At 38.8% G+C, this 27,788-nt stretch overlaps 2 protein-coding genes across 2 annotated transcripts; both read left to right on the top strand.

Annotated features, from left to right (window-relative positions):
• The first annotated feature begins 206 nt into the window (after positions 1 to 206).
• ifngr2 (interferon gamma receptor 2) lies at positions 207 to 16,716 on the top strand. The gene is given in 9 exon segments (NM_001360758.1): positions 207 to 378; positions 2,006 to 2,114; positions 3,673 to 3,842; positions 6,454 to 6,599; positions 6,687 to 6,828; positions 9,674 to 9,813; positions 14,092 to 14,567; positions 14,861 to 15,483; positions 15,869 to 16,716. Coding segments are annotated over 7 exon segments (906 nt in total). The 5' UTR covers positions 207 to 284; the 3' UTR covers positions 14,197 to 14,567; positions 14,861 to 15,483; positions 15,869 to 16,716.
• An 865-nt stretch (positions 16,717 to 17,581) lies between these two features.
• On the top strand, positions 17,582 to 27,585 carry LOC105916787 (transmembrane protein 50B). The gene is made up of 7 exons (XM_012851408.3): positions 17,582 to 17,690; positions 19,587 to 19,729; positions 20,187 to 20,299; positions 22,428 to 22,495; positions 22,673 to 22,765; positions 26,949 to 27,006; positions 27,188 to 27,585. The coding sequence occupies exons 2-7, from the start codon at positions 19,631 to 19,633 to the stop codon at positions 27,231 to 27,233; spliced, it is 477 nt and encodes a 158-aa protein (XP_012706862.1). The 5' UTR covers positions 17,582 to 17,690; positions 19,587 to 19,630; the 3' UTR covers positions 27,234 to 27,585.
• Positions 27,586 to 27,788: the final 203 nt, after the last annotated feature.

Genomic DNA, 27,788 nt, shown 5'->3' with positions numbered 1-27,788 from the left:
CCGTACACTGTCCCTTTAAAATAAAAAAAAATAAAAAACGCTTGATTATTAAGGGCTTTAAACGTTAGAAGGATAATTTTAAATTCTATTCTTGATTTAACAGGAAGCCAATGAAGGGAAGCTAAAATTGGAGAAATATGATCGGTACACTGTCCCTTTAAAATAAAAATAAAAAACAACAACGTGATGACGTAGCGGTGCGTCACTTCCAGCTCTCAGCTCCCTAGGAGGAAGTGTTGGGATCTGTCTCTGGTAAAAGCTGAACTAATGGTCGGTCGGTAAACATGGACACACGGAGGTGGTCCTCTTCTGCGACGGGCCTCCGGTTCCGGAACGTCTTCTTCTTGGTTCTGTTCTGCCGAACTGCGACAGCAGCAGGTAAGTCCGGCTGCGAAGGTTCCGACCCGAAGCTTTCAGTTTCGCTGTCTCGGACTGTCGGTAAACGTTGCGGCGGGTTCTGCTCGGTTCTGAACGGGCCGGTTTGGGTTCCGGTGAGCCAGATGTAAACATCCTCGCCTTCAGTCTTTGTTAAACTTGTTCCTGTTGGGTCGGTCGGAACTCAGGTTCTGTAGCTAAACGTTTTTAAGGAGAACGTTCCAATGTTGAAAAAGGGGAACCGAGTCTCTGAATACAGTCTGTGGGTCATTTGTCTGAGTTTGGACCGGAACCTACCGGGTGGTGGTGTCGGTTCTAATTTACAGTGATTTAATTCAAAATCAAACCCAGATCCTGGATAAAATCCAGATTAAAGTCTGGATCAACCCTGGGGTCAAATCTGGGTGTAATCTGGATTAATAATCCAGATAAAACCTGAATTAAATCCAATTAAAAAAATGCATAAATGAAATTAAAACCATGATGATTAACTTTATTGTCCTAAGGAAATTTATCCTGGTACAGACTCTGGCTGCTGCATAATCCAAACCACGGCTGTCACATTCACACATAAAAACACTGCTGTACAGATTCAATTATAAGAAAAATAAATACATAATAGAAACACGTCACATTACATTCACACATAGAAACACTACTATAACCATTCCATAATAATAATAATAATAATAATAATATTGGCGACAGTCAAACAAACTGAGTCGGCTGAATAGGGGAATTCTTGTTGCCGCGCTTCAGAACTTCAGTCCAAGCTGCAGTTAAGATACTTTTATTGTTATTGATCTTCAAAACAGTTCAGTGCAGCATAAAAATGAATCCACAGGTTCGAGCCGTGATCAAAGGCAAAAAGGAGAACAAAAAAACATCCAAAGCTTAAAGCGGTCAGTAAAAAGTCGACATGCCCATCAGCCACTCACTGAAACTCTCCAGGTGAGCGAAACAGGTGAATTTACAATCGCCATGTGATCAAAACTAAGCCTGTCCACCACAAATAATAACATTTTATTTAAAAGGCGACTTTCTGGACACCCAAGGTCACCGTACAAAAGATGGATAGAAACACATCAATGTCAATAACAAAGTCGAAAACACAGAATTAGAAAAATAAATACATAATAGAAGCACGTCACATTACATTCACAATAACAAAAAATTATAAAGACCCTTCTATAAAGAATCCGTAACATTTGGATTTTTTTGTCAGAATAAAATCTGAATAAAAAGGTAAAAGCAGGATCTAATCTGAATAAATACCAGATAAATTCAGGATTAACTCAGTGTGAAGCCAGGATTAAGTCAGGATTAAAATCTTCCTGCTGCTGTTTTTACTCGTTTGCTCCGAGTGACGATGTTTTAGATAACATCTAAAGACCGGAAGATTTTTTTTTTTTTAACCCTGTTTTTAAAACTGTTCTTTCTTTAACCAAAAGCTTCTGCTCTCTGCACGACCATCATGGATTAAATCACATTATGACATCATTAATTATGCGTTTCCTCCTCGATATTTGCTGTGGTCTATCTGAGTGGACCAGTCCAGAACTGGTTCTGGTTGTTCAGCCTTTTTTTATTAATGGTTCAAAGTTTGGTAACTAAATGTTTATTTTCTCAGCTGTTTCCCAGAATGCTTTGCCTGCGCCGAGCGACGTCCTGATTAAGCAGACGCAGCTCACCTGGAACGCCACGGCGAATGACGCCACGTTTACCGTCCAGTACCGTGGGTGAGTTCTCCTGCAGCGGTTCTGGTGGCGGGATTAAATCCAGAAATGAATCCTGTCACACCTGGATGAGGAGAAATTAGCATGAAATCAAGATCTATGTCAGGAAACACCGGGGTTAGAATAGGATTTGAAAGATTGGGGAGATTAAGATTAAGGTGAATAATCGGGATTAAAATTATATAAACTTTGGAAAGAAATTGAGATCAAGTCAGAGAAAATTTAGGAGGAAACGGGAATAAAATCAGAATAACTTTGCAGGGGGAAATCCAGATAAAATCAGGGCTAAATCTGAGCTAAATCTATTATTTTTACACATTTATTGATGTATTTATTTATTTATTACAGACGTGCTAAACATACAAACTGAACATTTGCAAACCAAGGTAACCAAAAATGTGCCTACTGAAGCCACGGCTTATTATCCAGACCATCCTTTACAGAAATATCTAACTCTTAAACTTTATTCTTATATTTAGTAAAAACAGAAATTTTGAACATCTATTTAAAAAAAATAAACTTAATTACTCTTAAGGTCTTCAGCGAGGCCATTCCACATCCTCAGCCCTTTAACAGAAATAATATTAATTTTGACATTTGTTCCACGTTTTCTCCTCTCAGATTGTAAATAATTAATTTTTCCTGTTTTGAAACAGACATAATAATAAGTTATCTTGCAATATTATAAGACAGACGCATTCAAACTAACAAACTGAAAAACTTAATTTGTTTAAATTGACTAAATATTGCATTTGTTGGTTGATTATACAGAGAATGGTTCACTATTTTATTTTTATTTATTTTTTGTAAAATAACAAGTTTGGGGTTAGATTCATATGCATGCCTCCAGATTTCAACACAATAGGTCATATATATATGGTACAATGTAGTATAAAGTGAGGTTTTATTTAAAAAGTATTTTGTTTTATGTAATATAGCCATTTTTTGTTTGGACATATGCTGTGTGTGGATTACAGGATAATTTTTGACCTAATAATCCAAAAAAACTATTTTAATTTACTCTTTTTACTCATCAATCATCAGGTCTGCTATAATTCACACGTTACTCTACGCATTTCAGATTGCTGATCATTAAAATGCACAAACTGATACCCGCTTGTTCATTTTGTTTGATACCAAAATAAAATTTAGCAAAAATCAGAATGAGATCAGATGAAGTCAGTGGAGTCAGGAAATAAAGATGCAGGAAAAATCAGGAAAGGTTGTTCATTTGTTTTATAAATGGAAATAATAAAGTCGTGTTAAGACCTCTGAGGTCTAACTGTATGAATCTAAATTATATTTATTTAACATTTCTATAAAAACTGTAGTTGGATTAGGTTTGCTTGTTCCCACAGACATTTTTTTTTTTTTTTTTGTTTTTGTTTTTTTTTTTAGGAAAAATCCAGGATTAGTTCTGATGTATTTTGGTTATTTCTAACTAGATCTTTGCAGATTTATAAATTAGCCATGGTGGCAGCGATCAGACTGCAGCTTGATTTCAACATCCTGGTACTTTCCGCTCTTGATCTTTCTCGGTGTTTATTTTTTATGTCCGCAGCTTTTACGACGGCGGCTGGACGCCCTTGGAGACGTGCAGCAGCACGCCCCTCACTTCCTGCGATGTTGCTCTGGTGCAAGCCGGCGAGGAAAATGGCTGCGTCCGTCTCCGTGTCGCTGCCAGGAGACACAGAGAAACATCTGAACCGGTGGAAGCCTGCAGCAGAGGAGGTACTGACCCAGATGTTCCCAGATGTCCAGTCTGATGTAAATATTTCTCACAGGTTGAGCTTTAAGGGCTTCTGATCAGAGGGTGACCTGCACAGCATTAGGGTCTGAAGATAAGATAAGATAAGATGGTCTTATTGATCTCACAATGGAGAAATTCACTCGTCACATCGGCTCATACTCATACATGCAGATGCAGTCCTGGTTTGAACTTTCTATCCATCCTTCAGCATTAAATACCTTTCTGACTGATAATGATTTATCTGAACCTCTAATTTACCAGCGTGGAATAATCATGCATTATAAATCTGCCATAGTTAACATGTGTGTAGCACAGTGCTGTGAAAAGAAAACAACCTTAAAAAGCAGTTCCTGTTTTTTTTTTTGTTTGTTTTTTTGTCGACGTTTCAGATCATCAAACGAACTTTTACACCCAACAGAACTTGAGGAAACACAAGATGCAGTTTTCAAGCAAAACTTTCATTTATTAAAATAAATCTATCCATAAATCTGCTGAACAGCTTGTGCCGTCCTTGGCAGCAACATCTGGTTATAAAGATTTGTGAAAACTGATTAGATTTTTTTTTTTTTAACTGCTGTGGAGGAATGTCCGCCCAATCTTTTTTTTATTTTTTGCTGAATTGTTTTAATTTAGCCAGATTGGTGAATTTCTAAGCTTTGATTTCTTACTTGAGGTCTTAGCTGACCAAGAAACTTTTAAATATTTTGTTTTTAAGCCATGTTCTCTGTCTGAAATGCTGTTAGTTTTACAACAAATCTAATTGGACTCACACCTGCTCCAGCAAACCGCCGTGGGGAACAAATCCTACGGCCCCAGGCTCAGATCGTCCAATCAGAACGCTGGAAATGCAGACGTTACGTTTAGGGTCTGCTGGATAGTTTGGGAGCTTCTAGTGTTGGTTGTCCTGCTGGATCATTAAAGGATTGATGTGAATCTTTTCTGTTCAATAAATGAACAATATGAGGGAGCCTTTATTTGTATTTTTATGCAGAAAAATTAAATTGCATTTAGCTTATATAAAATGGCATTTCTAGTGTGTTGGTTTATGCTAATTTGTCTGTTTAATTTAAAATTGATCAAAGTCAGGTTGTACGCATCACAAAAACATTAGTTGCTGCTAACAGGTGTTGAGTTTTGGTTCCCCACTTAACTTTTCGTGCCGTAAAGAACGTAAAATGCTGAGTACAGAACGTAAAATGCTGAGTACAGAACGTAAAATGCTGAGTACAGAACGTAAAATGCTGAGTAAAGAACAGTTGGAGAGATATGAGTGTAATAAACCAAGATAAGAGTTTTTATCACTGCCTAAAACTGGAAACAACTCAGAAGTCTGACAGATGCAGAGGGTCAGAAACCCTAAAGAACATCTGCAAACAGAAAGTCACTCGTCTGCATTCAGCCGTGGTTAACCTTCAACCAGGGTGGTTCACACCTGGTGAGAGGTGAGAAATCACCCAGAGACTAATTTATGTCTTACTTCACTCTGAGTAATCCAGCTCCTATGGTTTAGTTACAGTAGAGATGTGAGCCGTGTTGACTAATTACTATATTAGGCTGTTTTTTTTGTTTTTGTTTTGTTTTATATCTTAGGTGCAGAAGATCCAACGCTGCAAAAATGGAGCTAAAAATAAGTCGAGTTTTCTTAGAATGAGTGTATTTGTCCTTGTTTTGAGCAGCAAATAAGATGATTTGCCAGCGGAATAAGATTTCTGCACTGAAAATAGTAACAACTCATTTCCATCTCATTTCAAGTGCAGTTTATCTAATTATCTTATTTTAGGAGTGAAATAACTCGTTCTATTGGCAGATCATCTTATTTACCTGCATAAATCGAGGACAAATGCACTAAGTTCAAGAAAATCTAACATATTTTTAGTTCCGTTTTTGCAGTGAAATACCTGCAGACAGTAATTTAAACACGTATAAAACTTTATACACTGCAAAAAGGGAACTAAAGGTAAGTAAAATTTTCTTAAAAATTAATGTATTTGCCCTTGATATGAGCAGGTGGATAATATGATTTTCCAGTGGAAAAAGATTTTTGCACTTGAAATAGGAACAACTCATCTCCATCATCTTATTTCAAGTGAATTTGTCTAATTATCTTATTTTTAGGATAAAAATACTCATTACATTGGCAGGTGATCTTATTAAACTGTTCAAATCAAGGACAAGTACACTCAATTCAAGAAGGCTTTACTTACTTTTAGCTCCCCGTTTGCAGTGTAGTACTAAAACTAACTGTTAAACATAAAAGGTCAGGTTTTGTTAAAGTTACCAGAACACAAAATAAGCTAAATAAAAAAAACAAGATTGAGTTTAGGAAAAATGTTTTTAAAAGTCTGGAGATCTCTTTGATCTAGACCAGTTATAGAGAATACAGGAGAATCTGGATAACGGGAAAGAATAAGTGCCGGATCAGAGGTTTGGCTCTTTTTAGGATGTTCTGTTGAGCTAGAACCGATTCTGGTAAATCTAGACGGATTTTTATCTGCAGAAACTCCCAATCAGTAAAGTTTTAGACCTTATTACCTCTGAGGTCTGGGCTCGTCTGCAGACTCTGGGTCAGTCTGACCGTCACGTCTGTTTCAGGACATCCGTGCTCTCCAGACTTCACGCTGAGCGCCTCGCCCGGGTCCCTCACCGTCAACCTGAACCGAAGCCAGAACCTGGACTGGCAGCACGGCGGTCAGCTGAAGCATCGCATTTACCTCAGACGGCAGGGCGAAGACTGGCAGGTGAGAGGCTGAAGGGTTCATTCCTTCTACGTCTCCTGGCTTTACATGTTCTCATCAGATCGTTCCGTATGCGCTGCTTTATTCCAGGACCACATCTCGCACTCCTCCAAGTTCTTCGATGGCTTGGAAGCGGGTCAGCGGTACTGTGTGAAGGTGGAGTTTGTTCTGTACGGACAGAAGAGCCTCGGCCCGGCCAGCTGTGAGCAGTGCCACACCGTCCCCGACTTCAGTAAGTATAGCCTCGTGAGACCATCCTGATCTCGCGAGCTTTCAAAGTTTCACTCGCAGATCAGTCTGGCTACTCTCCGTTAAAGAAAATTTGGAGCCGTTCACCAAACGAACGTCCAATCAGCGTTGGCTTTGAGGCGGGTTGAGGTGTGACGCAACGGGAAGCGCGTCAGTTCAGTCTAAAGAACATGGCGGCTTCAGCCGATGAAACTAGCGTTAGCGCGGCTATCGAGCAAGTTTTATCAGAATTACAGAGTATTTCTTTGCTGAGCCAACGAGCCTTTACCTGCAGCAGCAAGAGTAGCTTGGCTTGTGGTTGTGTTTTCGTCGTCGCTCGTAACAGAGCGACGAGGAATCTGATTGGTTCATTTGGCCCGTCTATCACCAACATAGGCCAATCAGCTAACCAGTATTTTCGCCCCTTCCCAAAATTACTTCAACGGAAGGTTTCCAGATGGATATGCGAAGCAAATCTATCTGGCGGAGTCAGGTAACAGTAAGTAGGGATGGGAATCGAAAACCGCTTCCTGTTCAGAACCGGTTCCGTGTTTTTCAATTCCGTGGCACCGTTTGGCAGCTCGCTTAACGATTCTCTTTTCGATTCCGTTGTGCTGCGGCTCTGAGCAAGTTACGTCACGTTTTTTTTACGTAAGTTACGCACACGGCATTCAGTAAGCAAGTACGACGTGACCAGGCGAAAAACCAAACAAAAAAAATGCCGCCCCATCGGGGGAAGCGGTCGAAGCTTTAGCTTCATTTTAAGGAAGAGAAAGATGGCAAGGAGGCGCTTTTATTGCAATCATTGCAAAATGGCATATACATCCGCGGGAGGAAATAGATCCAACAGCAGAAACACCTGCGCACACAACATGGCATACATTTTATTGAATGCCGTGTTTTTGATTCTTACTTATTCTGGTGGTAAGTAGCTAGTTTTACATCACTGGCTGGTTCCTAGTAAATTATATGCCATTTCTGGAAATAAACCAATTTCCTACCTCTCTTTGGGGTTATTAAGGGAGTGTGCCTTTATCGTTAATGCAGCCCTTCATTGGTAGCATGTTTAATTAGAACTACTGGTAGCTGGAATTATTACATGATTCTAGCTATTGCAATGGATATAACGAAATATGCTACAAAGTTGCTCCGCAGTTCAGGGAGCGAGAGAAAGGAGATGAGTTTATTTCCCAAAATTGTCCAGTAATGCTTTTTCATTAAATGGATGGCTTCTCCATTAGATTTAGATGACTGAGGTTATCTAAAGGGAGATTAATAAGCAACTGTCACAACAAACTTACATTTTCTTGTATTCTAAACAACTCATCTACGGTATTTAAGTTTGTTCTTATATTCCTTTTTTTATTTAAACAAATATAAATGTTGCTCCGGTTGCACATTTTCTGTGGACATCTTGACCTTGTTAGTTTGTAAGGTCGTGTGATAGTTAAGTAAACAAAGTTGATGCTCATCATCAAACTGTTTGTTCTCCTTTTTTCCCCAAACTGGAATCGAAAAGAGAATCGAAAAGGAATCGAATCGTTTCACAGAATCGAAAAGGGAATCGTGAAAAACGTTTCAATTCCCAACCCTATCAGTAAGGTCCCACTAGTCCAGATATTTCCCTCAACACGTCCTCAGGTTCCTCCGTGTTCCTCAGTGGCAGAACGTAGACATGAACCATCTGACTGGGATCCGATTCACTGCAAAAACGGAACTAGAAATAAGTAAAATGTTCTTAAAATCTGTATATTTGTCCTTGGTTTGAGCAGGTACATAAGATGATCAGCCAATAGAGTAAGGATTTTGCACTTAAAATAGGAACAATTCATCTCAATCATCTTATTTCAAGTGCAGGATGTCTAATTATCTTATTTTAGGGGTCAAAATACTCATTCCATTGGCAGATAATCTTATTTACCTGCTCAAATCAAGGATAAATACATTAACTTTAAGAACATTTTACTTATTTTTAGATCGGTTTTTGCAGTGTTGGTTCCGATTTCATCACATCTGGGGCTGGACGATAATTAAATAACGATAAATATATATATATCGATGATAGAAAAAAAAGGGTGAATAAAAAGTTCAATAGAATAACAGTTTTCCTTCTTTATGCATTCTAGCCATGTAGGTTAATATTACATCATCACATCCTCCCAGCCAATCACAACGCAGACACAGGAACCAAGCTCCGCCCCCTTCAAAGATATCAGAGAGCACACGTTCTTTTATCTTTGTTAAAAACGTGCAGTTTTGGTAAAAAGTTGGTAGAATAAAGGGTTGAGTTTGAATTCAGTGTTATTAATTTTTTGTTAATTATAGATATCGATCAATATGATTTCTATTTTATCGATATGCTTTTTTTTCTATATCGTCCAGCCCTACTCAGATCTCTCTGTCGGTTATAGAGCAGTTTTGGGTGGTTGATGCCAACCAGCTGTACACTGCAAAAAGGGAACTAAAAGTAAGTAAAATGTTCTTAAAATTAGTATATATTTCCTTGATTTCAGCAGCTAAATAAGACTATTTGCCAATGGAATGAGAATTTCTACCCCTAAAATAAGATAATTAGACATCCTGCACTTGTAATAAGGTGATGGAGATGAATTGTTCTTATTTTAAGTGCAAAAATCTTATTCCATTTGTCAAATAATCTGATTTACCAGCTCAAATCAATGAAAAATACGCTAATTTTGAGAGGATTTTACCTACTTTGAGTTCCCTTTTTGCAGTGTAGGGGAATCTGGGCGCTTTGATGTCACATTTCCATAATTGAATCTATTTTTTGCCTCAGAAGCTGGTTAACGAGCGGCGACTGACTCCCTCCGCCCTGTTTTTCTCCTCAGGTACATCCAAACAGACCCTGATCGTCATAGTCACCATCGTCGTTTCTGGGATCGTCCTGTTGGTCGTCTTCGCCTACATCCAACTCTTCAAGTCCAAGAACATCAAGCAGTTCCTCCAGCCCCCGTACACCATCCCGCCGGTGAGAGCCAGCTCTTCGTCTCACCGGACGCCTCTTTGCTCGCTTCTCCATCTCTTATCGTCATTATGTGTTACCATACACTGCAGAAACTGAACTAAAAATAAGTAAAATCTTCTTGAAATGAGTGTATTTGTCCAGGTTTGAGCAGGTAAATAAAACGATTTGCCAATGGAACGAGATTTTTGTACTTAAAATGGGAACAATTCATCTCCATCCTCTTATTTCAAGTGCAGGATATCTAATTATCTGAATTTAGGGGTCAAAATACTCGTTCCATTGGCAAATCATCTTATTTACCTGCTAAAACCTGGACAAATACACTAATTTCAAGAAAATTTTACTTATTTTTAGTTCAGTTTCTGCAGTCTAGTGAAGTCTTCCTCCTTACACTGCAAAAACGGACCTAAAAATTAGTAAAATGTTCTTAAAATGTGTGTTTTTGTCCTAGATTTGAGCAGGTAGATAAGATTATCTGCCAATGGAATGAGTATTTTTACCCCTAAAATAAGGTAATTAGATATACTGCACTTGAAATAAGATGATTGAGATGGTTTGTTCCTATTTTAAGTGCAAAAATCTTGTTCCATTGGCAGATAATCTTATTTATCCACTCAAATCAAGAACAGATACACTCATTTTAAGAAAATGTTACTTATTTTTAGTTCAGTTTTTCCAGTGTATGCTCCAGGTTTGTTGTCTTGATTAACGGTTCTTTGTGTTCTCTGGCGGTTCTTTAGCTTTTCAGCACATTTATCAGCTTTTTGTTGTCAGACCGAACACTAATTACTCATTATGCCGAGTAACTGGATGCTGTGGTGATTCCCTCCTGTTCTGGGAGACAGGAGTAAAGGAGGAACCAGCAGTTTTTAAGCCTCATTTTGTGAAAATGTGTTGAAAAAGTTCCTGAACCAGGAGCAGCGGAGCCTTCTGATGGCCGACAGTGTGTTACAGCGTTAGGAGTACCGTATTTTTCTCACCATTACGCGCACCGGATTATAACACTGCAAAAAGGGAACTAAAAGTAAGTATGTTCTAGAAATTTGTCTATTTTTTATTGATTTGAGCAGGTAAAAAAGACTTATTTGCCAATGGGATTAGTAGTTCTACCCCTAAAATAAGATAATTAGATATTCTGCACTTGAAAAATGATGATGGAGAGGAATCGTTCCTACTTTAAGTGCAAAACTCTTATTCCATTGGCAAATAGTCTTATTTACCTGCTCAAATCAAAGAAAAATACACTGATTTCAAGAAAAAATTACTTTAATTTTAGTTCCCTTTTTGCAGTGAAGGCACACTAAATATTCTTAAGTATGTAATGTCACTCCACTGCAAAAAGGGAACTAAAATTAAGTAAAATCTTCTTAAAATCAGTGCATTTTTTCCTTGATTTGAGCAGCTAAATTAGAGAACAATTCGTTTCCATCTTATTTCAAGTGCAGGATGTCCGATTGTCTTATTTTAGGGCTAAAATACTCATTCTATTAACAAATAGTCTTATTTATCTATTCAAATCAAGGAAGAAATGACTGATTTCAAGAAAACTTTACTTTTAGTTCCCTTTTTGCAGCACTCCTCCACGTCCACAGCTCTCTATTGTCTCTTCTAGGAGGACAGAGTAGCTGGACTACACTGCCCTGTTTCTAACATAAGGCCAAAATAAACTTTATATTGAATTAACTTAATAGGTTTATTGTTGCTAGCGCGTACTCCAGGCTGCCTCACATGAACGCACTTCTCGTTTAGACATTACAGTCAGGCAGTCTGGTAGACAGCTCAGGGGTCCTCAGGTAGTGACACAGTGTACCGTAATGCTCGTATTTACACATTTTAACATTTTTCCGAGCTCATTGTACCAAATTAAATCAGTCAGTAAACACAACGGTGATCATAGATAAGGCGATGCATCAGTTTCTGAGAAGATTTAAGCATTTTAAGTGCGCCTTGTAGTCCTGAAAACACGGTAGGATGTGCGAGAGGCTAAAGGCTTGGTTCCTCGTTTTAAGGACGGTTGGAATAGTTGTGAACGGTATAAGATATTAAAGAAAACTCTTTTCTACAGCGGTACGAGACACAAAAAGCCCAACTTTTGATGTAGAATTTATGTATGTAGGGATAAAACTGTGCGTTAAAGTAGCTTAAATGTAAAAAATGTCTGGCTTCGTCATGGTCTGAGCTGAAAACAAGAATAAATGATGAAACCTAAACTGTGGCTGCCTGAAAACCCCTTCATGGCGTCAAAACGTAGAATAAAGTCCAAATTTCTGCTGTGCTCGGCGTTTCTGCTGTAAAGTCCAGCTCAGCCGCACGGCTCCACAGAGCGTCCTGTTCCCTCGGCCCTTTGAGCGAAAATCCCCTCAAAGTCTTTGGGTGCATTTTCACATCCCTTTCTGAGAACTTTGTAAACGCCACACAGCTTTTCGCGGTGGAAGAACCATCCCACATGTTCCCGTCCCGCTGCAGTGTGACCAGAACTTTGTAGACGTAACAAAACCTTAACGACAGCAGAAGATTAGAGAAGCTGGGTTCAGAGCTTTTCCTGCCGATTCTTTCATCCTGGATCCGTTCTTTAAGCCGGGAATGATTCAGATTCCTGCGAACGGAGCCGGATCAGGGAGATCGAGTCACGGCAAACGAGTTTGGACGTGAATCACATCCCAGGTTTTAGGATCTAAAGCGTTAAAATCAACATTCAGCAGGTTGACATCCAGAGTTCTGGCCGACCCGTTTCACATCCATAGCCTGCAGTCTGTCGTGTTTGTTCTCTAAATCCACACTGACTTTTTGTTTTTTTTCCTTCACAATCACTACACTGCAAAAATAGACCCAGAAATAAGAATTTTTTTCTTGAAATGAAACTATTTTTCCTTGATTTGAGCAAGTAAATAGGACTATTTGCCAATGGAATAAGATTTTTTGCACTTAAAATAGGAACAATTCATCTCTGTCATCTTATTTCAAGTGCAGTATATCTAATTATCTTGTTTTAGGGGTAAAAATACTCATCCCATTGGCAAAAAATCTTATTTACCTGCTCAAATCAAGGGCAAATACATTTATTTCAAGAATATTTTACTTATTTTAGGTCTCTTTTTGCAGTGTACTGAGCATTTTTCTCATGGATAAACCTCACAGACACAGGTGCTTAGATACAGGTATTACAGACTCACTTCTACACAGAAAACCCCGTTATTATCTTCAGCTGTCACTTTATACATGTATTAAATAATACTGTATATTCTTCAGTGATGGTATCAAGGCGTCACTTTATTGTACCTGTAATACTTTATCTGCTGGTTCTGCTGTTCTTTTTATATCTCTTTGCAGGTGAAGAAGCAGACTGATCATTCTGTCTCTTTTATCTCTTTCTTTCACATTTTCTCCTACTTTATTATTGCATTGTAGGGCTGGGCGATATGGCTTAAAAATAAAATATCCGATTTTACTTTACCAAATCCGATTAATCGATTTCTTTTTTCCTCCTTTTCATAAAAAGAAATGAAAGAAATTAATTTAAAAATTTGCTTTTAAGAGCAGGCTTCACATCACTTGTGTAACTTCAAACTAAGTTTAAAAAAAATAAGTAAATGAGTAAATTAAAATGCCTCGCATTACGGTAAAAAAAGGTTTCCTCACTACAAAAAGGGCACTAAAAATAAGTACAATTTTCTTAATATATGTATATTTTTCCTTAATTTGAGCAGCTAAATAAGACTATTTGCCAATGGAATGAGAATTTCTACCCCTAAAATAAGATAATTAGACATCCTGCACTTGAAATAAGATGATGGAGATGAATTGTTCTCATTTTAAGTGTAAAAATCTTATTCCATTGGCAAATAGTCAAATTTACCAGCTCAAATCAATGAAAATTACACTAATTTCAAGAGGATTTTACCTATTTTTAGTTCCCTTTTTGCAGTGCTTTTACACTATTTTGACAATATATTTTCCTAGACATATATTCAGCATTGCGTGCTGATCTCTTCACGGAAGCCCAATGATTAATTTGGAAAAACAAAATCCCGATTTTTTTTTTTTCCAAAAATTTATTCTTAAAAAATATAAACTCGAATTAATCGATTAAATCGATTTATCGCCCAGCCCTATTGCAGTGTCCATATAAATTATAATAAAGCTATTTGCATGTATAAATCAAGCGGAGCACTATGGTGAAAGCAGTACGGCTCCACATGTGAAAGTAAAATCTGATGATGCCTCATTGCCAGACAGGACACTTTAAAAAAATAATAAAATAAATAAATCCATCCTCTCCAGGGTTTCCAGGAGCGTCTTCCCACGGCCGGCCGTCCCCTGGTGGCGGAGAGTCCCTCTGAGGAGGACTACGACGTCGTTTCCAGTCTAACTCCAAGGCAGGACTGAGCCGCCTCGTCCCGCCGCTGCCGCGCCGCCGCCGCCGCCTCAGAGCGACTCGGAGGAGGAGTCGGACCTCCGTGGCTTCCTGCTGAGAACGAACCCTTTACAGATTGTGTTTCACCTGCATGGAGACGGAGACGCTCGCTTTGTCCCAGCAGGTGAACCTGGACAGGTGCTGAAGAGGGAGGCGTCCTCCTCCTGCAGCCGTTTGCACTTTTTATATTGGTTTCTGAGTTTAGCTGGACTGCGGCCTCCCAGGGACCCATCAGGGAAATCTGGGTCTCAGAACATTGACGCTTCTCCAGCCCAAACTGAACTCCTGCTGAAAAGAGGAAAACGAGTCCAGAGCGATCCGGATCCAGACAGAACTCGTTTAATACACTGCAAAAAAGGATCTAAAAATAAGTAAAATTTTCTTAAAATTACTGTATCTGTCCTTGATTTGAGCAGGTAAATAAGATGATCTGCCAATGGAATAAGATTTGTGCGCTTAAAATAGGAACAATTCATCTCCATCATCTTATTTCAAGTGCAGGATGTCTAATTATCTTGATTCAGGGGTCAAAATACTCATTACATTGGCAAATGATCATATTTACCTTCTAAGATCAAGGACAAAAACACTATGTTTAAGAACATTTTGCTTATTTTTAGATCAGTTTTTGCAGTGTAAGAATCTAATTATGGAGTCTGGCCGGGTTCTCTACCGGACCGTCCAAGCTGAGCCAAAGGAACGTGAGCCGGAGCGGACCCCTTAGAGCAGGCGTGTCCAAAGTGTGGCCCGGGGGCCATTTGTGGCCCCTAGACTGGTTTTGTGTGGCCCCCCAACAGCATTTGGTCTGATGGAGATGGAAACATTTTATTTCTATTAGGCTAAAATTAATGTAGACAGGTTAAGATCTTACAACTGAAAACATTTGGTACAACACAATATATTCATGTTTTTAATAACCAAACTTTTTACATTCTATTTAATTAAATAAAACAATTGTTTTAAAATAATAACCGGCCAAAAACCTGTTGCCATATTGTGAGACCAAAAATAATTCATTTTATTTTTATTTTCAGTCAAGTCTATTGAGTTTCTAACATAAAGAAAATGTGCAAAACCCATTTGGATCTACAGTGATTTAGCATCCTTTTCCTTCAGAAAATTGGAATAATTAGTTTAATTGAAATCGTCATATTTTGTAAAGCAGGTAAAAGAATCACAACATCATTTTTGGGTTACTTTTTATCGATATTATAATTTATTTTGGCCCTTGAGAACTTTTGACCTCAGAATTTTGGCCCACATGGCAAAAAGTTTGGACACCCCTGCCTTTGAGGCTCTGTTCTGTTATTGTCTCAGTGGTTTTAATGTTTCATAAAGTTTACTTTCAGCTCCTTGTGCCACAGAACAGTCACTGAAGTAGATCCGTGGATCTGTGGATCCGTGGATCGGTCCTTTTCCAAACGGATCTCCGCCTCGGATCAGATTCAGCCCGACAGAAATGTTTGGCGCCGTAGATTCCCGGCAGAATCGTAGGTTGGACTTTGACTGCAGAGACCCAGCAGTGCGTTGAGCTGCTTTCCCCGTCGGATCGATGCCTTTTCTCAGCTGTCTGAGAGGGCCGTCCCTCCGTGTCTTCGTCTTCATCGCGGCGTCTAACGGACTGAAAAACGTGAAAAATAACGTGGTTTTCCTGTCTGGTACTTTTGTTACCTTGGGTTTAAGTTTGTCATTAAATAGTAAAGCGTGAGGGGAAAAAAAGCGCCAGTTTTCTGATGTTTCTGTTCAAATAGCTGGAAATGTGACGTTGAATGTTTTTATCTGAACATGAGTGAACAGGAAGATCTGGATCCTCCACGGGATCCAGTCAGCATCTGATCTGGAAACATTTCTGCATCAAATCAGGAACTTTTCAGTGTAAGAATGAGGTTTTTAAAATATTGGATCCCATTTTATTAACGGTCTTCCTGATCCTGACCATCGTGAGTCTTTCTTAGCTTCTGTGCAGAACCCCGTCCGTCTGACCCACCCAGCACACCGGACTGGACCGGCTCCGCAGCACGAACTTTTATCTAAAACTGTTGGAAAGGACAATAATGATGAGAAAATTATTTTTTTTTCTTTTTTAAGAAATGATTTCTTAAATGATTTCTTCAAGAATTTACATCCAGCTAACTTTTATTAAGAGTTCACAGAACCTGACTCAAGAGTGCTTCGTTCAGCAGCTGAACCTTCAGGCTTTGAAACGGTTTTAAATAATAAAAGCTGTAATTAATGCCCATTTCTGTCTCTTGTGTTCGCACACGCAGTAGAAAAAGTTTGTGAATTTCATTTTTAAAACAGTTTGCATCTTTACAGCTAAAGAGGATCTGCAAGAGTCCAATAAGCGGTTTCACTTCTTCAAAGTCAGCATCTGAAACAACTCGAGTGGTTAGCAGCCGTAAAGTACTGCTTAGGATTCATTTTCATTTATTGTTTGATTGGTTACGATTCCTGTAATTATTTTTGTTTTTTAAAAAAAAATGTTATTTCAATTGTCTTTTTTAATCAATAAATTGTTCTTTTTCTTTTAATTTTGCTTTTTAATTTTTTTTTATTCAAAATATAATGTAATCCTATTTTGTATTTCATGATTAATTTATTTTAGATTTATATTTCAGTTATTTTATATTTTTTATTTCATAGAATTTAAGTTTGGTATTACTTCTTATTTTGCTGGTGAAGATTCTCAGTCATCCAGATCATTATCATTCCAAAAAAAGTAAAAAAACAAAGCAGCTGGACCTTTTTCTAAAGTTTGTAGACGTTTGGCTTCCCATCCAGAAAGCTTTCTCAATTCAAAAGTCTGGAGTAGTGTGGATTAGCAAGATTTATATTATAGACCAAAAAGGCCTCGTTATGGTTTAGATAACGTTCAAATCAACCCGAAACTGGTCCACCCGTTTGACACCCTAACGACTCCCCATCGCTAAGGAGTGGACCAGTTTCGGTTTGATTTGAACGTTATCTAAACCATGACAACGCCTTTTTTGGGAAATAATATAAAACTTGGAACTCATAGAAGACATTTGAATTGAAAAAGCTTTCTGGATGGGAAGCGAAACATCTTCAAACTTCGGAAAAAAGTCCAGTTATGTTTTTTTAACTTTTTTTTTTTTGAGTATTTCGTATTTTTTAATTACATGATTGACTATACAGTATATTTTAACAGTATTGGTATTCTTTTTTAGTTTATTTTATTACATAATTTTCTAATCGAATATTTTTTTAATATTTATTTTATTTTATAGGTAAAGGTTATTTTTTTAAGCTTGGATAACATATTGTCAGTTTAACCCAGTTTTATCACCTGTAGTTGCATCTCCGTCCACTAGGGGCGGCAGCGCCTCCTTCGGCTGTTTCTCCAACCAGGAAACAACCCTAAAAGAAGGAGAACCAGAGACGCAGAAACATCGGGTTTGAAATCTAGTAATCTGAGTATTTCTGAGGGTAATCGGAGTAATTAAAGGTGAGGAGTTGTTAATTTAGCAGCATATTTATATTATGAGCCAGATTCAGTCAGTCTGAGGCATTTATGGCTGGATTATTGACGCTTATTTTGCTCAGACTGCAAACGTTTGATTTGAAAACCGAGTATAAAGCTCTAATATTGTTTTTTAATCATCATTAATGACCACAGAGGGTCATAATAACTAAACGTTAATGTCGGTGCAGCGCTTTCTGTTGGGGAAATAAGAAGGGAGATGCTTTTTGGTCGTCAGTTTCTGTTGCTGTGACGGAAAATATGCTGAAATTAAAATTAAATGCTGTAATTTAAGCAGGAAGCAACTGAAAAAGACATTCGGGGTACCTAATATCAGAGCTAAATACTTCAGATTGTCTTTGTTAATTTTTATCATCGCTGTGAAGTGTTCGTCCCGCTGCTCTGCTGTGTAGGAAAGTGAAACTAAAGAGAGACAGAGAGCAGATTCATGTAGAGGCTTGTAGCTGCCTGTGGTTTCATCAAAACTCAGATTTTACAGAGAAATGGGAAGAAGCTGTAAAGGAGTCATGATTACTGCGTCACTGCTGGGGAAGCTCTGATGAAATCAGCTCAATCCAACAGCTTCATCTGCAGAGAAGAAGGCCTCCTGGTGTCCATCAAACGGTGTCGCCACCAGTGCAGAGCTTGCTGGTAATCAGCAGTGGGTGGGTGAGGGAATCCAGACTTACATCAGGATCTTAGTCTGAGTGAGAACCGGTGCTCGGTTCTCATGAAACAGAAACTGATCCACTCCCAGGTCTAATGAGATAGATTCGGTCCCCATCAGTCAGGATTAGGTCCAGACGTTGCTATCCAGCCTGCGAGACACGATTATTCAAGTTAAGACGTAAGAATAACACTGGAAATATTCTCTGTTCAGACAATGGTTTAAATCTTATTTGGCCAAGCGTACTTCCTGTGTCTGTCTGGATGGTCACATGTCCTCCTCTGCTCCACTACCATGTGTTTCTACACTTTATTCCTACTTGCTTTTATTCTGTTTTATTTTCATATATTTTAATCATGTAAAGCACTTTGCACTGTCTCTGTACTGAATTGTTCTATACAAATAAATTTGCCTTGCCTTGCCTAAATTTCTTAAAATTAAATGAAGAAAAGACAGAAAAGACTCCCTGACTGATGCTGGCTCCTTGGCCCGGAGCGTCAGGCCTATTATTACAAATTTAGGGGTAAATATAGACGCTGAACTTAAACTGGATTCCCACATCAGAGCTGTTGTAAAATCCATATTTTTCCACTTGAGGCAGCTTGTAAAAGTAAAGCTTATTCTTTCTAAACAGCACTTTGAAACAGTAATCCACTGGCTAGATTACCGTAATGCACTCTATAAGGGAGCCAGTGTGAGCATATTTCCTCTATTTTAGCCTCGCTGCACTGGCTGCCAGATACATTTTAAAATCCTTTTATTTGCTTTTAAAGCTCTTAACGGCCACCACCCGTTCCCTTAGCTCAGCTGACCAGGTACTTTAGGGCGGAGGATGAAGCATAAACTCAGAGGAGACCCTGATTTCTCTGTAGCAGCTCCCAGAGGAATGACCTTCCCTTAGGCGTCAGACAGGCCGCTTCTCTTTCTGATTTTAAATCGTAATTCTTAAGACCCGTCTATTTTTCTTGGCTTTTAACACAATCTGAGACTTTGACTTTTTTATTGCATTTTACTTTCCTTTCATTATTAATTTTACATACCATTTTGCTTATTGTTTTAGGAGTGATCACTTGTATTTTATGACTGTGTACAGCACTTTGGTCCCGCTGGTGTTTAAAGCGCTTTATAAATGGTATAATTTACGGATTGCCCAGTAAATGCCTTCAAAACATCTAAACTGAACGTCTCCATCTCTGTTCATGCATATTTCCCAGTGTCTGATCTCCTGAAGGAGCCAAGGAGAGCGATCGATCTGCAGATGGCCGGCTTCCTGGACAGTTTCCGCTGGCCGGAGTGTGAGTGGATTGACTGGGGAGAGAAGAGGAACGCCGTGGCCTCAGTGGTGGCTGGAGCTCTGGTTGGTGGGACCTCTGACAAGAGAAACTCTTCTCTGCAAAACATTTAGCAGTCAGAGTTGGTTTTAAAAGTTAATTTTTAATAGCAACAGTTTCTGTTTCTTGAAATAAAGTAAACATAATACATTTTGTTTGATTTTAGTGTAAATGAAAATAATTAAACGTACATTTAGTCGCATGTCAAATACTTTAGCTGTAGCTACAGTAGTTTGTTGGTTTGTTATCTGATTATAGGGTTATAAGTTGCTGCAGCACTCAGAGATATGAGGCTACAGCTCAGTTTCTTGGTTTACACCATTAATTTCTGTTGTTTTTAGCTTCTTTTTGAAAAAAATCTGCCCCGGATCATCTGCAGGAGGATTGTTGCGTCTTTAAATTTAGACACATTAAAGTTTTGACTTTACAGCCCAGTTTGGATGCAATCTTCCCATAAAGGAACAGTATTTTATTTTCCTGCAGTTCTTTACGGGCTGGTGGGTGATAATCGATGCTGCAGTCATGCATCCGACTCAGGAAGCGATGAACCATTCCTTCCATACCTGTGGAGTCTTCTCGACCATCGCGTTCTTCATGTGAGTGTCAAAATAATGGCTGGAACAATCTGAGTGGACGTCTGAACATATATTATTTGTATAGCAGTGATATGAGCCATCTTTAAAAGTGCCATAATGTGCATTTAAACCAGGAAAAAAACAAAAAAACCCTGAGGTACACCACAACAAAGATGGCGGATCTGACTGGGTCATGTGACCTCGAGCGCCGCTTTACGGCGGTCTTCTCTTACATTCCCTTTGCAGTCGGCTTCCAATTGGAAAAATTAACTATAGTAATTAACATAATCGGACTTGCCCCTCGGAAACTTTTAAGGCCGATTGTCGGTTCTAACATGGCGGCTCCTCGCATCACCAACAGTAAGCTGTGATAAAATATGTAAGAATGCTGTAAGAATGCGTCTAAAATCAATGTTTGATGTAGTGGCTGCAACTCTGAGAAAGTACCGCTTTAAATTACATTTATAAGAGACGCTACGAACGAAGCAACAGCTTTCCTGGTCGTCGTCATATTGGAATCCAAACCTTTTGTTTTTTAGTTTTTATTTATGAATCCTGACTTCTCTGACTGTGTAAACGCTTTTTACTCGGGTTTACACTATTCCTGGCTCCTGTTTTTGTTTTCCGGGGCTAGTGAAATGCAACTTGAGCTTTAAAACATGAGCGCTAACCTTACACACTTCTACTTTTCTCACCTTCCAGTCAAATTCTGGTTATTATTACAAAATACAGTAAATATAGTTCATAAACCTGCATGTCAGCTCTTCTCCTCTGTTGACCTTCCTGCAGCCTTTCATAATCAGATGGTGGAGCCTATTTTCTGCTTCATCTTCCTCTGCCACGGCTGCTGGAGCTCCCCTCCCTCTCCCTCTCCCCCTGGCCTTGCCTCGTCCTCTCCCTCTTCTTTTCAGTGGGACACACTGAGTTTAATCTAGAGGGCTAAAGCTGGCCTCGTCTTTAAAATCACCCAATTCAATTCAATTCAATTTTATTTATATAGCGCCAAATCATGAAACATGTCATCTCAAGGCACTTTACAAAGTCAAAATCAATCATGTTATACAGATTGGGTCAGATTATACAGATTGGTCAAAAATGTCCTATATAAGGAAACCAGTTGATTGCATCAAAGTCCCGACAAGCAGCATTCACTCCTGGGGAACCGTAGAGCCACAGGGAGAGTCATCTGCATTGTACATGGCTTTGCTGCAATCCCTCATACTGAGCAAGCATGAAGCGACAGTGGGAAGAAAAACCACCCATTAACGGGAAGGAAAACCTCCGGCAGAACCGGGCTCAGTATGAACGGTCATCTGCCTCGACCGACTGGGGTTACAGAAGACAGAACAGAGACACAACAAGACAGACAAAAAAGCACAGAAGCACACATTGATCTAGTAATCTGTTCTACATTAGATGGTAGTAGCGGGTGAGCCGTCTTCTCTGGATGATGTCACAGTTAACAGAACGCCAGACCAGGTGTACCTACTATGAAGAGAAGAGAGAGAGAACAGAAAGTTAAAGCAGAAATGACAACACATAATGCATAATTGAAGAACAGTAGAACTCAATAGAGTGAGAAAATTAGATCCTGATATACTCCAGTAACCTAAGCCTATAGCAGTAAAACTATAAAGGTAGCTGAGAGTAACATGAGTCACTAGTTATAATTTTTGTCAAAAAGAAAAGTTTTAAGCCTAGTCTTAAAAGTTGCCTCACGGACCAAAACTGGGAGTTGGTTCCACAGGAGAGGAGCCTGATAGCTAAAGGATCTGCCTCCCATTCTACTTTTAGAGACTCTAGGAACCACCAGCAGACCTGCAGTCTGAGAGCGAAGTGCTCTGTTAGGAACATACGGGGTAATCAGAGCTCTGATATATGATGGAGCTTGATTATTAAGGGCTTTATACGTTAGAAGAAGAATTTTAAATTCTATTCTTGATTTAACCCAATGACTCCATCTACTGATACAAATTGGTCTGCTATCAGATTCCAAAACACGGAGAGGGGCTGTTTAATTGTGCGACAGTGCAGTGCTGCCAGTGGCCTGCAGGGGCGCTAAACCTGGAAATCATAGGTCTAGTGCCTCTTAGTGGCTAAATTAATGCAGGAATTAAGGATATTGTCTCCTTGAACGCTGTGTTTTCAGGATTAATGCTGTTTCCAACGGCCAGGTGAGAGGAGACGCATACGGAGAAGGCTGCCTGGGAAGGATAGGTGAGCTAATTCATCCTTTAAACCCACATTCTTGTGGTTTCTGGTTCAGGGAACCCACTGCTACAGATCACTGGGATTGTTAAGATGAAATCCAAAATGATGATCCACATAATTAACCTATCAGGCATCCATCTTTAGTCTAATACTTCTAAACTTCTGTTGCGTGTGAAACCCTAGGAGCTCGTCTGTGGCTCTTCATCGGCTTCCTGATCATGTTCGGATCGTTCATCGCCTCCGTCTGGATCCTGTTCGCAGCATACGTCGTGCCAAGTGAGTTCTTCCTTTCACTTCGTTGCTCTTCTTCTTGTTTGTATCAACCTGACTAGGACAGAAAACTAAAATTAAAACAAATCAAGTAGGAACAGGATTCTGTGTTTGTGGGCAAACTCTGAGTGATTCATGAAGGAGAACTGTTAATTTAGGTATGGAAAAAACAGAAACCATCGTTAAGAGTTAAAGTTTAGCTCCCTCCCGTACCAGAGCTTTGGAGTTTCTCTAAATGACGTCACAAAAACTTTTGAATCAATAGAAATACTGATTTGGATTTCAACACAAGACGCCTGTTGAGGCCTAGGAGGTCGACACACTGAAGGATTTAGACCAGAGGTCTGCAAACTGTGGCTCTTTGGACCTTCCACAGTGGCTCTTAACTTTAGCTACAAATTATATTTTTATCATGGTATTTAAATGCAATAATGATAATAAATGCATGTTTTAGCAGTTTTTTCTTAGAATAATTGCTTTTAATTTTCACAACAGAAGATGATGCTAAAAGTGCCAGTAATATTTACTTTTAAATCAATTTTTTTTTTCATTATGTTGGAAACTATGATTTTTTTTTTTACACCAATATCCACAAATATCAACATCCATCCATCCTCTTTTTTTAAACCTCAAAAGAGACAAAAAAGGGTGTTTCTTTTACGATAACAACATATTTCCTACAGTAGATCTCTATCTAAAATTATAACTTGTCTCTTTTCAAAAGGCCAGGCAACACTTGCGGCTCTGAACGAGTTTAATTCAAGTGGATTGTAGGCAAAACGGCTCTTTAGACTGTAAAGGTTGCAGGCCCCTGATTTAGACACAATATAAACAATATATAAACAATATAATAAGCACCAGAATATGTAGAGGGCGCTAAAAGACAGGGGTTCACAAACTTTTCAGCCTGCGACCCCCAGAATTACAGCGTCTGACCCCATTTAGGCAATCCCTGCTATAAGGCGACCATGTCAGCAGTTTATTGGCTAAACAAAAGTTGAGTTATCCTTTAAGGAGAAAATCAAGACAATCTTAAACTTATTATTTCACCTTTCCAGCAATTTCTTTGCGGTGTGGGTGAATTTATCTTTCAGACTTGTTAGACTTGTCATTGTTGAGCTGTGGGAACCTGCTGTCGGGTCAGAAGTTATTTAATTTAACTCGACACGTTCCTCAGGGATCGCTTACATTTATCTCACACGCCAAACATTCTGATCAAACTTCTCTTCTACTTTTATTAAGGTCTTTTATCGACTACATTTACCCAAGTCCAGATTAAACAATTTTCCTTCCTTCCTTCTGTTTCTGCCCCCTGTGATAAATTAAAGTCAGATGGCTGGACCCCGCCTCACCATTCCTACGCCTCCCCACAGCTCTGGAGCTTTTAGGGGGACATTTTTAGTTTTTATAGTTTTATATCCATACAGCAGACATTTGACTCCTGATAATCTTTTGATAATACCGGGATGTCAACATCCACCCATCCTCTTTTTTTAAACCTCAAAAGAGACATAAAAGGGCGTTTCTTTTACGATAACATCATATTTCCTACAGTAGATCTTTATCTAAAATTATAACTTGTCTCTTTTCAAAAGGCCAGGCAACATTTGCGGCTCTGAACGAGTTTAATTCAAGTGGACTGTAGGCAAAACGGCTCTTTAGACTGTAAAGGTTGCAGGCCCCTGATTTAGACACAATATAAACAATATATAAACACTATAATAAACACCAGAATATGTTGACAGCGCTATAAGACAGGGGTTCACAAACTTTTCAGCCTGCGGCCCCCAGAATTACAGTGCCTGACCCCATTTAGGCAATCCCTGCTATAAGCAGAGTGCGAAATACGGGGGGGTCCGGGGGGGCTCGACCCCCCCGATTAACCCATTCGACCCCCTGAAAGCCTCAAATGCAAAATTTAAAGGGGGTCTTAAATTGTGTCAAAATAATTAAAAATTAAATATTTTTTTGTCACTAATGGTCACTAAAATGTTTTTTAGCTCAACATGTCCAGTATTTAAAATTCAAAACATTTATTCACAAATATGTTCAGTTTTTTGCCAAGTGGAGCCAGCCAATCCTGTACACGTATGCAAATTAGCCGTGTGCGCCCCAAACAATTAATACTAAAAATGGCTACCAAGCTGTCAGAACCCCCCCCCCCCCCCCCCCTCCCCCAAAAATAAAAAATCACTCCGGACAAACTGTCTCCAGCACTACTTTACTGTTCTTTTGCACTGTTACTGTTACAAATATATCTTACATAATTGGTAATAATAATTTTGCTGCTGGCATTACCATCTGCCTTTTTGTACTAGCATAAGTATTGTACATTATTGTACATTTTATTGTGAAATTGAATGTTTAAATTTTAGTATTAGGAACTGATCTCATCTGTTGTGCCTGTGCACTTTATCTGTTTCACTGTTGGTGAATGAGAAACGTCCTCTCGAGTCCTTGTGTGTCTGGTGAATGTGAAGAATGGACATTAAAGCTGACTTTGATATTGTAATGTTATAGGCCTACTGCATTTTGAGAAAATTTAGATCGGTATTGCGCAACAATCGGGAGATGGGGACCCCCCCAAATATTGCCAGGTATTTTGCACACTGGCTATAAGGCAACCATGTCAGCAGTTTATTGGCTAAACAAAAGTTGAGTTATCCTTTAAGGAGAAAAACAAGACAATCTTCAACTCATTATTTCACCTTTCCAGCATTTTCTTTGCGCTGTGGGTGAATTTATCTTTCAGACTTGTTAGACTTGTCATTGCTGAAGCTATTTAATTTAACTCGACACGTTCCTCAGGGATCGCTTACATTTATCTCACACGCCAAACATTCTGATCAAACTTCTCTTCTACTTTTATTAAGATCTTTTATCGACTACATTTACCCAAGTCCAGATTAAACAATTTTCCTTCCTTCCTTCTGTTTCTGCCCCCTGTGATAAATTAAAGTCAGATGGCTGGACCCCGCCTCACCATTCCTACGCCTCCCCACAGCTCTGGACCTTTTGGAGGAACATTTTTAATTTTTATAGTTTTATATCCATACAGCAGACATTTGACTCCTGATAATCTTTTGATAATACCGGGATGTCAACATCCACCCATCCTCTTTTTTAAACCTCAAAAGAGACATAAAAGGGCGTTTCTTTTACGATAACAACATATTTCCTACAGTAGATCTTTATCTAAAATTATAACTTGTCTCTTTTCAAAAGGCCAGGCAACATTTGCGGCTTTGAACGAGTTTAATTCAAGTGGATTGTAGGCAAAACGGCTCTTTAGACTGTAAAGGTTGCAGGCCCCTGATTTAGACACAATATAAACAATATATAAACAATATAATAAACACCAGAATATGTAGAGGGCGCTATAAGACAGGGGTTCACAAACTTTTCAGCCTGCGGCCCCCAGAATTACAGTGCCTGACCCCATTTAGGCAATCCCTCCTATAAGCAGAGTGCGAAATACGGGGGGGTCCGGGGGGGCTCGACCCCCCCGATTAACCCATGAGACCCCCTGAAAGCCTCAAATGCAAAATTTAAAGGGGGTCTTAAATTGTGTCAAAATAATTTTTAATTTTTATAGTTTTATATCCATACAGCAGACATTTGACTCCTGATAATCTTTTGATAATACCGGGATACTCTAACTTCTCTCTCATTCTTCCCACACCTCTTCAACTAGCACTCCTGTTTGGCTTGGCTGTAGCTAAATACGATCATACGGAGCGGAAATCAGACGTGACTCCACGTTTAAAAGTCTGGTTTAATGAGATGATTTTCTGCATTTTACTAGAATAAATTAAATATATGATGTCAAACTCTTACAGCACGTTCCTCAATGACTGGGGAGCCGTTATTGAGAATATTCAAAGTAATATGCATCACCCTCCAATCTGATCATGTTGGACTCGCTAACATTAATATTTTATATTCAGTCCTTGTGCTGACATGCTGATATTTCTTTAATTTTTAGTTAGTAGTTGGCCTTTTTTGTGTTTTGTATATTCATAGATTAAAAAAAAAGCGTCCACCTCTATGCTGATGACACTGTGATGTATCTAGAGCAGCAGCTGGCGATTATTTTAGTCATCAAATAATACATTTTTATTAATTTATTTTATTAATCAGTCAGTAGTTTGGAAATAATGAAAACTTTGTGATGTTCTCTTTCTGTCAGAGAAAGAAGTCGCTCCGGGTCTGGCCGTCTTCTTCCAGAACGCCTTCATCTTCTTCAGGTGAGAGTGACTTTAGACTAAAACACAAGAAAAGGCTTTAAAAAGCGATTTATACATCATGATGGACAGTGAAGACGTGCAGGAAGGGACGTCAGAGACAGGAAGACTCTCAGAGTCAACAATAAGCAGCTGCTGCAGATTTTAACCCCCGCTTCCTAACGCCTCTTCTCTCTCTCTGCAGTTCGCTGATCTACAAGTTCGGGCGCACAGAGGATCTGTGGGGCTAAACGGCAAATCTTCACTTTTTATTCTTTTATTCTTTTCCTCTGACGCGTCTGTGGCTGTAAATATCATCCCTGCTCCTGAAATACGAGCACGTCCTTAATAGTTTGTTGATTTTAAGGCGTTATTTGTTTGCATTAGATATCAAAGAGAGAATCTTAGTGTTTTACAGCCGGTTAAAAAGCAACTTTTGAGTAAATCATCAGTAAAACTGGAGCTCTGACCTGGAAGCTGCTCTTTAAGGTCACTTAAAGGGGGGGCGGGGGTTATTTATTGAATTTGAAGCCGTTGCTTCAATAAACGCTGGAACATTTTTACCTGTAGCTGTAAATTAAAGTCTTTAATTTTTTTATCAGATTCTGTCTTGTTTTATTTATGTAGAATTTTTTTTTGTTAACATGATGTAAATATTTAGATTTCTGTATTTAGGAGCAAATCTTCAGCGGCTGATCTTTGAACAAAGCGACTGCTGCACTGCAAAAAGGGAACTGAAATTAAGTACATTTTTCTTTAAATTAGTGCATTTTTTTCTTGATTTGATCAGGTAAATAAGATTATTT

The sequence above is a fragment of the Fundulus heteroclitus genome, unplaced genomic scaffold (assembly GCF_011125445.2).
Source record: "Fundulus heteroclitus isolate FHET01 unplaced genomic scaffold, MU-UCD_Fhet_4.1 scaffold_53, whole genome shotgun sequence".
Lineage (NCBI taxonomy): Eukaryota > Metazoa > Chordata > Actinopteri > Cyprinodontiformes > Fundulidae > Fundulus > Fundulus heteroclitus.
The sequence above is the reverse complement of the archived record's forward strand: the minus strand, read 5'-3'. Positions and strand labels throughout refer to the sequence as shown.